At 42.9% G+C, this 14,293-nt stretch overlaps 1 protein-coding gene across 2 annotated transcripts; it reads left to right on the forward strand.

The window, feature by feature from the left end:
• The first annotated feature begins 233 nt into the window (after nucleotides 1-233).
• ampd2b (adenosine monophosphate deaminase 2b) lies at nucleotides 234-13,669 on the forward strand. Of its 2 annotated transcripts, XM_028409183.1 has the most exons (19): nucleotides 2,356-2,428; nucleotides 2,591-2,718; nucleotides 7,858-7,982; nucleotides 8,061-8,191; nucleotides 8,274-8,342; nucleotides 8,429-8,531; nucleotides 8,636-8,825; nucleotides 9,289-9,430; nucleotides 9,565-9,654; nucleotides 9,754-9,883; nucleotides 9,988-10,182; nucleotides 10,267-10,398; nucleotides 10,505-10,668; nucleotides 10,925-11,051; nucleotides 11,129-11,292; nucleotides 11,733-11,853; nucleotides 11,981-12,154; nucleotides 12,225-12,335; nucleotides 12,422-13,669. In XM_028409183.1, the coding sequence occupies exons 3-19, from the start codon at nucleotides 7,953-7,955 to the stop codon at nucleotides 12,635-12,637; spliced, it is 2,289 nt and encodes a 762-aa protein (XP_028264984.1). In that variant the 5' UTR covers nucleotides 2,356-2,428; nucleotides 2,591-2,718; nucleotides 7,858-7,952; the 3' UTR covers nucleotides 12,638-13,669. The 2 variants fall into 2 exon arrangements, with proteins under 2 accessions (XP_028264986.1, XP_028264984.1); XM_028409185.1 differs by lacking the exons at nucleotides 2,356-2,428; nucleotides 2,591-2,718 and adding an exon at nucleotides 234-318.
• The last annotated feature ends 624 nt before the right edge of the window (nucleotides 13,670-14,293 follow it).

A 14,293-nucleotide genomic window follows, 5' to 3' on the forward strand; every position in this document is an offset into this window, starting at 1 on the left:
TGCCCACACATGTCACAGTGTGTGTAATCAACAAATACAGTAATGAACAGACAGAGAGAGACCCTGTCACTCCAACCTTGCATTAAGTAATTTCTCAAATGTTTTTGTAACCTAATTGTGACCTGAGGGTGGGACCATCTCTTGTTGGTGTGTGGATGCAGGAGATATCAGGGGGGAGTGACCTGATGTGTAATATTTCACCCTGTGAAGAGGCAGTTGCCTCAGTCCATGTTACGGTGGACATAATCTAGAGTAAAGCAAATATCTGCACACTGAAATTACACAATGTCTTATAGGTCTTTTTCTCTTTGACTCGTGGTAAGTACAATTTTAAGAATTACACTTGATAATGATTATCCCAAGACAACAAGAAATAGATGGTAGATTAATCAATCTCAGTTCAGAGAATATTGTGCTTTTATAATGTGAACTATTTAACAATCTTTTTACACAAAACTAATTGTCATTGCTATTTGCCATCTTATGTTGTGTCTTTATTTTTGTTTTCACCATGGTGAACATGTGTTTGTTTGTGTGCTGTATGTGTGTGCAATGCTGCTTTCAACCATCAGAGGGAGCCTGATGATGAATAAATGCTGCCACACTGATGTCTATTTTGAACAATTGGATTGGACTTTTAGCCCTGTGATGGACTGCTGATCTGTCCAGGGTGAACCCTGCCTCTCACCCGTAGATAGCTGGAATAGGCTCCAGCTCCTTGTGACCCTGGTTCAGATGATGGATGGATAGATTGGACATTTTGAAAGCAGCTTCAGATTTGAGTGCCTTGTGTCGAATCTGTGGTGCACTTTAATTTGCTTGAATAGTTTCTTAATGTCAGAAGGACAAAGAATGTGTTGCACTATGGTGTCATGATAGCCAGGATGTTTTTCATGAAGCATTGCACATTTGCTGTTATACAGCCTGCTGTTGTAGCTTCATACTTTGTCTCATGAAACGCAATAACAACAATAAGCCACACAGTTGCACAGGGTGTCGTTAGGAATGGTTGTAAAGTTCATGTGTGGTTCATTTCAAAAGGGTTTGATGTAATTAGCATTCATTAGCAGAATGCTGTTGTTTTTTGAAATAATGGTCCTGATGGGCAATTCTTTAGATCTTTTCACTTCTAATATATCATTGATACTACTTTCTTCTTTTGTTCTGCTTAAATGGGGCCTGGTGTCATTTACAGCAGATTTGGATCTGTAGTTTATTTTTGACTACATTTGTTTTGATGTTCCTACACATTCCTTTCTCTCTACATTCCTGACTGAAAATAGTTCTGAACACTGAACGTTCCTTCAAGCAGCATGCACTGTGACTGATGTGTTCATATAGTATGTTTGTAAGAAGAAAAAAAACTTGCATGAGTGGTTACACAAGAAGTTTAACAATGCAAATTTATCCAGCTGAGTTAAAAGTCTCAACAGTATTGAGCAAAAATAGATAAGATAGGCAGCACAAACACTCACCAAAGTAATGTTGATTCAGCCAAATCAGCATCATTCTTTCTGAGAGGCTTATGTGGAGACGCAGAGATTGGTCTGGAAATTTTAGCAGCATGTTTTAAATTGTTCTTGGCTTAATTAAAGGTCAGAGGTCTTGTTTGTGGTAGAGAAGTTGGATAAATGTACTGTTGTCTTTATCTATAATGACTGGATGTCCTTAATGGAACTGAAATGTGTGGAGAAATTCAATGAACTGTCGTTAATAATTAAGTTTTTCACATTTTTTTGCAGTCAAGTTGTGCTTTTGTTGCTGTTAACTAGAGCAAATTTACATTCATCAGAACAGAATGTTGAGTAAACAGATATGGCTGCAGAGAAACTGGGCCCTCGCTGATACAATGAAAGCTTATTATTCTGAAATTAAGTCATGCAGATGCATCTGTTTATAGCATAGAAAATGCATGTTCCAGAAATTTCAGCTGCAACTGTAATTGGGACAGCGTGCTGGCCCTTTAATTTCACTCATGTGAGGGGAGACGGAGGCAAGGTCTCATTTAGACAGACATCTTCAGATTGCTGCTATTCAATGGGCAAAAAGAAAAAATCACCACATCTCAACCTTACTGCTGAGACAGCAGCATTTTACACACACACAGGGACACAAACATCCCAAACACATGGTCCCCTCAGCAAAACACAGCACATACAATGAACGGAGACATGAGGGGGGTGCTGTAAGAGAAATACTCCGCAGGAGAAACCACATCCGCTGGTGATTTACATGCTCTCCCCCCCTGCCTCCTCATCTTCCTGTGGTACAGTCCAGATAGATGTCAGAGGCATTTAAATGAGGAGGATCAGCTCCAGAGGCAGTTAGTGCAGCGACAGCTGGCCTGAACCAGGAGGCAGACAGAGCAGAGGGGGGTCACACACTGGGATGTGAGGGGGAGTTCATGGATCTGCTGGACCAGCTCTTTGTATGTATGACAGGGACAGATTAAGACAACAGATGACTGCTTGACTCTGTGTATGTGCAAATGTGTGTTTTGCGGGCTTTGACATTTGACTGAGCGTTTGAAGTATTTCCTTCTTGTTTCTCTCCGTCTTTGCATCATGTTTATCCCATCCTGAAAGGACAGTAGACGCCATCCTGGGCTGTTTGCTGTTTGACATGCTCCATCTCCCTGCTAGGACAGCCTCTCTCCATCCCTCTCTCTCCTCAGTTGGCCCTGCTAGCTGCTGGTTAACGTGGGTTCTGAGGAGACAGGTACGCTCCTCTCCCCTCTCATCCCTTATAAAAGAAAAAAAAGGAAAAAGCAACAACCCTCCCCTCCCCCTTTTTCTTTCCTTCTTTCACAATCACTGCCACTCTGCTCTGAATGTCCCTTGACGGCTTTGTGTAGCAGCCTGGAGCAGTGCTGTCTTCACTGTGCTGAGGAGAATGTGTGTCGATTGATTGTCCCACAAACTAGCTTTCTCATCTCTTCAGAGAGTGCTGTAGTTGTGCAACTACGCACAAAGATGCAGCACAGCCTCACTGTGTGCTGCACCTGCGACTCTTGGAGCTGCTTTTGCTTATTGGTTCTGGTTCAAGACAGAGGTTGACAACAGTACATGAAACACAGGAAGGACATTTCCACTAAAATATCAACTGCCTGCAGATATGCAGTCGGTGCAGCTGCGGAGACTAAATCATCTGTGGACATAGAAAGACTTTTAACACACATCATATGAGATGTCAGCTCTTTGATGCAGAGCCAGAGAGCTATACTGGAGGAGAAGCATCCTTAGGAGGAGCAGTGGAGGCATAGTAGAGATTTAGATTAGATTTAATTGATTAGATTGTAGTCAAACAATCATAACAGTACAGAGAACCTTTCTCTCCTGTAGTTTCGATGGAAGAAGTTTGACTATGTGATCAATGCTGTGTGTAAAGGTCTTTTTTAATCCATACTGACAAGACTTGTAGGGTCACAAACGTATATACACGTTGCCAGGCATCGAGCTCTGTGTAGTTATGTGCAGGTTTTGCAGTATTTTGGTCTTTTATGTTTAATGTTCTCTGCATACTATCAGCAGTTTGATGTTTCCTCCTCAGTTCATCGATCTGATTAGTTGTTCATCCAATCCCCTGTTATATATTCCTTTTATATTTCCTGGTAAAGCCTCCTCATGTGTAACCATGCATCAGGTTAGATTTTTTTTCCCCAAATCTAGCCGAACCACAACTGAAAATGAAAGTAAAGTGTTGGTTTGTAAACAAACAGGTCAGCAGAAGGACACAAACCACCATCCACTCCTTTTGCTGAACTTTTTAATCTGGCTTTTAGTGCAATATGTGGCAGACAATCTGTTGTTTATGTGTGAGCATGTATTGGTATTGTTTATAGTCCTAGTAACCCTGCCTCCTCAGTAGCACAGTGAGAACATACGGCTTTCACTGTGAGACATTTGCCATAGAGGCTGTGAGTCACTGCCATTTGTTGTAGGCTGAAATCTGCATAGTCAGTAGAAACAGGTAGACAGTGGTTGATGATGGAAGGCCAGCTTGGTGGTAGAAACAGACAGAGGAGCCGGAGGAGGAGGGTGGATGTTAATCAGCTCAAATGTCTCTATGCTGAATATACAGGCTTGTTTTATTAGGAAGTCGTGACAAAAGTGAGAAAATCAATTCAATAGATAGAGTTCTACAGGATGTCTTTTGACCTTTGACCTCTGGCCCCCGCTGGTCTGTAGGCCTCAGATGATTTTTCCACATGTCACCACATCCCTGAGGAGTTTTTACACCACACCATCCGGTCTGACTTGGACTGGGGTTGGACTCTCCATAATCTGTATTGCCAATGAAATATGCATGCGGTGGAAGTCCCCATGCAAGCTGATACTATCTGACTTTGTTTTAAGGCTGGGTTACAGAATTTAGTGATGAGCGGTGGAAGATTGCACGTTGTGTTTATTAACTCGGTTTTGTACAAGACATCTGGTATGTTTCTACTTGTATTAAACCTCTCACCTCCATTAGATCAATAAGACCTTCAGCTGGGCAGATTATGTTGTATATGTCTAAGTGAAAGATGGCTGAATTTAATTTCTGAGTGGTTTGCTCTCCAACTGTGGGGGGATGAGTTCTTATGTAACCATAGATGCTACCGATCCAAATATAGCAGCCATTAGGGGATTAGCTTCGGGTCTGGTAGGCTTGGCTTCATTGTGGGCCAGCATAGATGTCTTTGCCACTGGTCACCTCCTGCCCTCCATGTTATTGTCCACTGCAGGACAGTTTGATATGTCCCAATGTGACAGCAAAGACAACATATTAGCTAGTCATCACATTACACAGATGAGCCTATTCTCATTAGCAGAGGAGCATCTGTCTGTGGACTTTGTGATGACAGTTTGTGCAACGTTGCTTTAAAGAAGAGGGATTATTTTCATTATTATGCATCCAGAGCTCCTCAGTGGTACCCAGAAGAAGAACAGACTTAGAAGCTGAGCCCTACAACACTAAAACAACTGCAGATGTTGATACTGGCATACGTCCAAAATGCAACAGGGGTTGTCTCTGGAAACCATAAAATGTCAATATTCTAATAAAGAATTCCATTCTATAAAGAAGTCTCCAGCTGTTGTGTAACATTTAGCATAAATGCTAACTTTTCAGCTATCAAAGTTTTAGCTATGAAATAAGTTTGTCCTCCCCCTCAGTGTTCTGTGAAGCATTTTATTCAGAGGTACTGTGTGTGTTTTGACATTACCGCCTTGTAGTGCAGGCAAGCTTGTCCTATGTGTCAAGTGGGAAGTGTTGATTGGACAGTGTTAAGTGGGAGGTGATGAGCGCGTGGTGAGTTGTGGTTGAGCCAATTATTTAACCATCCTCGTTTTTGTCTTTATAGTAACTGCTCTGTCTGTGTTTTTAAACCTAAGCTTTTTGTCGAGTCCTAATTGGCCCAGTTAATTGGTCTCTCTGGTCTCTTTCGCTGTTCCCACAGAGCCGACACACTCAGACATTCTGCGTTAAATAAATCAGCCTTCAGTGCAGACTGTAGGTATTATACAGTGAGCCCGCTTTGACCTTCTTATGTGTGTATGTGTGTGTGTGTGGTCTATAAATACTGCCGGTCAACAGGCCCACTGACACTCTAGAATGCACTGGATGAAATATTCAGCAGGATGATGAATATTTCAGTGGCAGGTGCATAGTTTCAGGGGAAAGATTAATATCTATCCAAATGTACACCCTGAGGAATACAGCCTGTTTCTATTTTCTAACCAGTGAAAGCTTAACCTCCCTGTTTTCCTGACCTTACCTTACCAACCAGCAGCCACTCACAGCCGTCCTTGTCCCAAGTCTTTTTCTCAAGAGCCATCCTTGAGTTTTTCCTTGACAACAGGGTTTGTATCAAACTTGAGTCTTGAATTGTATCAGCCGGTGTACGTGCTGGTGGGCTGTCCACCTGAATGTGTCCATTGTGTCTCTCACGCACAAACAGCCGCTGAGCTCAGACCTCCACTGCTGTGTGAAAGAGGAACTGTTTTACTGGGACACACTCAGATGCAGCAGAAATGAGAAATTGCAGAATAAAATGTGAACACATTTTCTGTCTATCTGTATAGTGTTAATGCGGTCACTAACTGCTTCTAGAAAAAGCTGCTGCAAGTGAAACTGATTTCTGATCCTTCCTGGCTGACTTCCTGACTGGAATCAGCTGCTGTGCAGCACCCCCCAGTGGTGACAGAATGACCTGCTTTCAGCTCAGCTTTGCTTCACAGCAGGGATGTAATCAGTGGTGTCAAAAGTATTCACATTCCTTACTTGGGTAGAAGTACAGATACTAGGGTTTAAAAATCGACAAATCGACTCACTAGTACACAATCACATATGGCTCCTACAAGCCGAAATAAAATAGGAGTAACAAGTCTATTTTTAAAATGTAAGGAATATAACGTACAGATAATTGTGTGAAAATGTAAGGAGTAGAAGTAAAAAGTCAGGTGAAAAATAATTACTCCAGTATAGATACCTAAAATGGCGTAGCAGCCATGGGGGATGTGGGGGATGCAACACCCACACTTTTTCTAAAATCACATTTCATCCCCCACAGTTTTTGGAGACCTAATGTAACTAAGCAGCTGATGTGCACAGAATGGCGTCTGCGAAAGAGAACGAACGATCCCGCAGAGCGGTAGACTCTCTCTCTCTCTCGCTCTCTCTCTGATCCTATGCACGTACAGGAGGCAACACACATTGGTCAAGTTAGCTTGAGTGACAGACCTTACAGCCAATCACAGTGAACTAGCCAGTTGGCGGGTTAAGAGGCAAACAAATCGTTACACTAAGACCTGATCTGTGAAGGAGCTGAAGTCTGAAGGTGAGGCAGTAAATGTGAAGAACGCTGCATCACAGTGGAATCTCTGCTTCATATCCATCGTGTCCCCTGTTCACCTCGGCAGCTAGTATTTCGTTGTTAACAAAGTTAGCTAGGGAGCTGTAGGATGCTAGCGCATGTAGGCTATCAACGTCCTAGCCCACTCACCACTGTGTTTTTAGCAAGTAGCATTAAGATGCAGAAAAGGAAAATGCAGGATTGACCTCGTTTTAAAGTCATATTAATTGAGGGAGGCCAAATCTGAGGATGAAAATAAAGTCTTATTCTTCATCACTGCACCTGTTGTGTAGAAGTCATTTACCGGAGACTTCAGGTGTTTCAGAGGCACAGGGAGGTTCACAGGTGGCAGTGAATATATTCAGGATAGGATTTTAGTTTTATTTAAGGAATAGAGTCAAATTATGTGTGTGTTTGAACATGTTTCTGGTGGATGGATATATATAAATTCAATTTCCTGAAATGTTTTGATTAGGATGAAGGTGAGGAAGACATAAATGATGAAAAAGCAAAAGGCAGGAGGAGGAGGACCGAGCAGCTATATGCAGACAAACAATACTTTAAATTAAACTTCATCATTTTATGGTTAAATAAAAATATTTAAAGCCCTATTAGCCTACACAAGGGTTTGAATTTGTAGCTGACACTTTTCTTCAGAATAACTTTATAAGAGAATGTATTTCTTCAACTTACGGTGCGCTGGGTGCACTTCAGTCTTGTTCAGACAAACCTCATCCCCCACACTTTTAAAAAGCTTGCAACACCTCTGCCTGTGACACTGCACTGCAGGACGAAGCAGGTTCAGATGAGGGATGGATTATTGTGCCAAGAAGATAAAGATTTTACTATGATAAATGCATCTACAGATACTTAACTGTAAGAAATAATGCTATTAGTTAAACATGTATTTAATGTTTGGGTGAATTGACTCTTTAAGTTATCAACTAACGCATTTGAGAATAGTGTATTATAGAAGAGGAATTTTTTCTAAATATGCCCATTCTCCCCATGTTTATCTGCAGTTGATCTCCGTGGTGGCCGCCACCTCCTCACTTCCCAGCACTCCTTGCCTGGGATCCCTGTGGCCTTGAAACAATCCATTGACCTGCGTACATCCATGGATGGGAAATACAAAGAGATTGCCGAGGTCAGTGCTCAGTCAGTGCGCTGGTTTATATGCTAATAAGTTAAGATTTATTTTAAACTTGTGTTTGTGTGCCTGCAGGAGCTGTTTTCCCGCAGCCTCGCAGAGAGTGAGATGAGGAGCGCCCCCTACGAGTTTCCTGAGGACAGCCCCATCGAACAGCTGGAGGAGAGGCGTCACCGCCTTGAGCGACAAATCAGTCAGGATGTCAAGTAAGTTTGGAAAAATGAAGGCGATGTGACTGTTTGATGCAGTTTGATGACCCCAGTGTAAGCTCTGCCTCTGTGCCCTCAGGTTTGAACCTGACATCCTGCTGCGAGCCAAACAGGAGTTCATGAAGACTGACAGTGCCACAGATCTTGAGTGAGTCAGCAGTGATCTCATTAAGCATTAAATGTTGTCAAACCATTAGAATAGTAATTTTAAGTGCTTATTAAATCAAACATTAGATACATGAAGGAGCAGAGCCAAGCTCCTGACCTGCAGGAGAGAGAGCTGATTCCAGAGAGGGAGTACCAGCGGGTCAGTATTTCTGGAGAGGAGAAATGTGGGGTAAGTCAGATCACTTCAAACACAGGGAGGAGACAGTTTTTCTCTTACGGTGTTTCTCACAGTCAAATCACACCTCCTGATTTTGCTTTTGTTTGTCCATCAAGGTTCCGTTCACAGATCTGTTGGATGCTGCTAAATGTGTGGTGAAGGCTCTGTTCATCAGACAAAAGTACATGGGTCTGTCCCTGCAGAGCTTCTGCAGGACCACGGCTCGCTACCTGCAGGAGCTGAGTGAGAGACCTCTGGACATCGATATCTATGAGGAGGAGATCCCAGAGACCACGGTCACTGCAGGTACACATCCACGTTCAGGCCCTTTTATCAAGGTGCTTGTCTCTGCACAGATCTCTGACAGGATAATTATCAAGTTACAGGAACATTTTTATATTATATACGAAGAAAAATGTGGTGTAAATCAATGTATTTCAATGCAAATATAAATTGGTCATGCAGATCCCTGTTGTTGGCCTGATTTGCTGCATTAGACAGCCTCTGCTCAGAAAATAAAACCATAAACAGGGGTTTCTGAGAGCTCTGTTGCTTGTTTACAGGAATTAATAATCCAGTATCAGTGTCACATGCTCACGCTCATGTTAAAACATACCCGTGCACACCCACAGATTTCACAGATCCATCTGTTACACACCCCTGAACAGGCTGCCAACACATGTAGGCTGTTAAACTCAGGTCTTATTCGCATGTGTCCGCCCGCCTCCTTCAAAGCCATGACACGGTGCGACATTCTGTCTCCTCTCAGATGCCACCGTGCACCCACCTGCTTCTGAAACGCACCCCTACGAGAACCAGGACCCTGCCAGCATGCCACCCGACATGGGTTACGGCTGTAAGATGGTGGATGGTGTCATGCATGTTTACACAACGAGGAACGTTATGGAAAAGTGAGACATTTATGATAAATCACTTTGTGCGTGCATGCTGCATCTTCAGTGTGATAGGATGCCTGTCTGTTTTTAGAAACCACTTCACACATTTTGTTGGCAGCAGAGTCTTACAGTTGTCATGTTGCTAACAGGAGCACAGAGCTGGACCTGCCGTATCCAGACCTGCAGGAGTACATCGCAGACATGAACGTGATGATGGCCCTCATCATCAACGGCCCGGTGTAAGTTTGCCTCATTTTGGAACAGATGATTCTGTCCTAAATAAATAAACATGCTGCAGTGAGTACTCACTGTCTGTGTCTTGTTTGTCTCTGCCACAGAAAGTCCTTCTGCTATCGTCGTCTGCAGTACCTTAGCTCCAAATTCCAGATGCACATCCTGCTGAATGAAATGAAGGAGCTGGCAGCACAGAAGAAAGTCCCACATCGAGACTTTTATAATATCCGTAAGGTGAACTTGAGAGCTTTTTTCTTCCTTACCCAACCAATAATTACCAGTGGTAACCCAGAAACATAGTCCACTATTTGTTCCTGTTTGTGTGGATTGTTTTACAGGTGGACACACACATTCACGCTTCGTCTTGCATGAACCAGAAGCACCTTCTACGTTTTATCAAAAGAGCCATGAAGAAGTATCCTAAAGAGATTGTGCATGTAGAACGAGGCAAAGGTCAGACGCTCATGGAAGTGTTTGAGAGTATGAACCTAACGGCCTTTGACCTGAGTGTTGACACTCTGGACATGCATGCAGTGAGTATTCAGGAGTTTAAAAATGGCACCAGAATGTGGACATAAATGGACAACATTGTGTCATTTCCTTTGAATTGTTTGCAGGACCGTAACACTTTCCATCGATTTGATAAGTTTAACGCTAAATACAATCCCATCGGTGAGTCCATCCTGAGAGAGATCTTCATCAAAACAGACAACTACATCGAGGGGAAATACTTTGGTCACATTATTAAGGTGCTTGCTGCACTCACGATCATCTTCCTCACACACCGATCCCTGCAGGGTGACAGTATGATGCTGTGGCGCCCTCTGCTGACTGTTTGCTTCTCCTGCTTCTCAGGAGGTGATGGCTGACTTGGAGGAGAGCAAGTATCAGAACGTGGAGCTCCGGCTGTCGATCTACGGCCGCTCCAGAGATGAGTGGGACAAACTGGCCAAGTGGGCCGTCAAGCATCAGGTCTACTCTGACAACGTGCGCTGGCTCGTGCAGGTGCCACGACTCTTGTGAGTAACAGAAGAGCACTTCCTCAACTAGTGTGTCAGAATAATAAGCTGCCAAGAATTTGCATTAATTTGCTTCCCTTGGTTCCTGCTTGATGCTGCTGACATTTCAGCATCACACTGCATCTTTGAAAACAAGTTTAGTTATATGAGGTATTAATGGAAGTATTCTAAAAGTGATGACTTTTATTTAAAAAGACGGAAAAGACGGAAGCTATCATTTCATGTTCATTTATTTGTATTTATTCTTTGTTCAAAGTGACGTCTACCACACCAAGAAACAGCTGGGCAACTTCCAGGAAATGCTGGAGAACATCTTCATGCCCCTGTTCGAAGTCACAGTCAACCCCAGCAGCCACCCAGAGCTGCACCTCTTTCTTCAACACGTATGTTTAAATCTTCAGATGCACTGGCTTCAGCCCTCACAGGGGTTTTTATGGATGCTCTCTTCCGTCTCACACAGGTTGTAGGTTTTGATAGTGTGGATGATGAATCAAAACCAGAGCAACATATCTTCAACCTGGACAGTCCGCTGCCAGTCAACTGGACAGAGGAGGACAACCCACCCTATTCCTACTACCTCTACTATATGTATGCAAACATGACCGTGCTGAACCACCTGCGCAGGTATGTTACCAACATGTTAGTCTTTAGAAGAATGGTTCCTTCACTGCTGTGTATTCCTTGTAAATCTTGCACTCTGAAATGACAGGGTGACTTTTAATATGTTGCACTAACTTGCCCCAAAAGGATTACCTGATGTTTTTTTTATTATTTTAAATACTTGGATCATATCAAAGCATGCCACCCAAAAAAAGCAGCAGATTATCTGTGTTTTGTTGGTCTAGATTTTCAGGTTCCTGTTCTTGTGCTGATGATATCTTAAGTAATCCTGACAGGATTACTTAGACTCAAGGATGAACTGATAAAACCACTGTGGTATTTCTGTCGTGTTTCATCTGCACTGGGGAGCAGCAGTGTGTGTTCAAAATGTTCAAAATACTTTTCTGAGTGCAAACAAAGCTGAAGTCACCCTCCCATTACCTGTGTATGTGTGTTCATTGCAGGCAGCGGGGGTTTCACACACTTGTCCTTCGTCCTCATTGTGGGGAGGCGGGGCCGATCCATCACCTGGTGTCTGGCTTCATGCTGTCAGAGAATATCTCCCATGGGCTGCTGCTCAGAAAGGTGTGACCTCAATTTCACAATAGCAGTGTAATTTATACACAGCTGTAGCATGTCTTTTTGAAAGCTCATGAAAAATCAGGGCTGCGTGTATCACTGTGTTGCTTGTTCCTCCCTCGTCTCCCTCCAGGCTCCTGTACTGCAGTATCTGTACTACTTTGCCCAGATTGGCATCGCCATGTCTCCGCTTAGCAATAACAGCCTGTTCCTCAGCTACCATCGCAACCCTCTGCCAGAGTACCTATCCAGAGGCCTCATGGTCTCTCTGTCTACAGATGACCCTCTGCAGTTTCACTTCACCAAGGTCAGCCAGACCCTTAGTGCATCTCATCAGATTTAAGGTGGTATTTACAGACATGTGTTTTAACATGTAGGAGCCCCTGATGGAAGAGTACAGCATCGCTGCTCAGGTGTGGAAACTGAGCTCCTGTGACATGTGCGAGCTGGCCAGAAACAGCGTGCTGATGAGCGGATTCTCTCACAAGGTATCATCATAGCACAGGTTATCTCATTTTACAGTTGTACCACACCCTCCTCTGTCTACTGTAATCTGTTTTTACTGTGTGATCAGATGAAGAGCTACTGGCTCGGCCCCCACTACATCAAGGAGGGACAGGAGAGCAACGACATCAGGCGCACCAACGTTCCTGACATCCGTGTGGCATATCGGTACGAGACCCTGTGTGAGGAGCTGAATTTAATCACCCAGGCCATTCGCACAGACGAGCTGGAGACCATTGAGGAGGAGGGAAGTCTGTGTGTGGGAGCGGTGCAGGCTGAGAAGTGAGCGCCACAGCACATTCCCTGTGGACTTTGTATAGATTTATAGAAGCATATCAGAAGAAGTGTATGAGAGGACCTGTGTTCCCAGGATCTTCTCTTCCTTTAGTTTTGTCCTTTGTTTCATTTGTCGCTGTGATTTCATGATTTTTTAAATATTTATATTTTCACAATTTTTTTGGCCCACATTTATTCAGTGTTTCTGTTCAGTGTCTGTATGTCTTGAATAAAATTCAGGTTCATAGTTTACCTCATCAATAATACCAATGGATCCAACGCTGACAGATTCAAAGAGTCTCTGACCACACACACGGCTGTGGTTAGCATTAAGGACACTGATGTCATCACTTTTTCTTACAATTACAGATATTTCCAACTTCAAGGGAATTCTTCTTATTTATGGTCATAGGTAACAACACACATACACAGAAACACACAGGCTGTCAGATGATAACATCAATTTGTAAACAGGGACCTCAGTAACACAAAACCCTTACTTCCTGTTTACTTGGCTGGTTGTTTTTGATGGGAAGTTGCAACATAAATTCCTTATTACCACAAGATTAGTACAGTCAAAATAATAATAAGCCACATAAAATGAGTATGGGTGATGGTTGCGGTGGAATAATGACCTCAGTATCCAAAGTTCTGGTTACAGCGGAGATTTTATCATAATTTCTTTTACACAAAATAGGTTCACCAAATGATCCAAAAGCCATTAATAAAAACCTGGAAACAGCACGTTCTGCAGTAATCATCCACGGGACAGGACCTCATGCTGTATAACTGGCAAAAAAAAAAAGCTCTTCATCATTCCTGCAGTGTTGTTGCTGTTTCCTCTTTCTTCGGTCTTTACAGTGATTCAGCGTGGTTGCATGAGGGCACGTTTGTTTCTGATGTGCAGTGATGCACCTTGTTTGTACTATCTTAAAACTCCTATTTTGTGACTTTGTTTCTGTTGACAGTCTGAACCCTAACTCCAGCAACCATCTGTCCTGCACACTAGGAGATATTTAAAATACATTTCTGAATAATGATGCTTGATGATCTGTTCCTTCACTCCTTGCACAACCAGTGCCAAATCCATGAAGAAAACAACTTTTAGAGAACTGAAAGCTCAACAAACCCTTTTCCTGCTTTCCGTTTGCGTCACGCTGTCGTCAGTGAGGCTGCTTGTTGCATTTCAAAAGCAATATGTGTCCTTCCAGAGAATATTTGTGCTGTTTGTGAAATATGATTTAATGCCATTTGCGTCTGTGAAACAATAAACACTATTGATGTTGGATGTTCCTTTTTCTACTTGTTATAGGTGTATATCATTTATTTAGACAAATAAGGACTACTTGTGTATCAGCAGTTAATCACTGAGGGCTCTGTGGAAAAAATGACATGAAACAAAGACAGCATTGTGTGTTTGTGAGTCTCTAATCACTTCATTATGCACTGAAGTGGGTCAAAGTGAGAAGGAGGTTCAAACTTCATCTTGTGTGTTACTGAGCTTACAGTGCACACCCTGCCTTACATTCTTGATAGTGTGTTAGCTGGAAAATGAGCGTTTAAATATAGAAAATGTGCACTAAAGGCTTTCTGTGTGCTGCTCGGAAGTTGCATGTTATCAGAGATCTGTGCTGACATTTCTGAGAGTTCATGCATGTCTGAGCTG

Source organism: Parambassis ranga, chromosome 7 (assembly GCF_900634625.1).
Source record: "Parambassis ranga chromosome 7, fParRan2.1, whole genome shotgun sequence".
In the NCBI taxonomy this organism is placed as follows: Eukaryota; Metazoa; Chordata; class Actinopteri; family Ambassidae; genus Parambassis; species Parambassis ranga.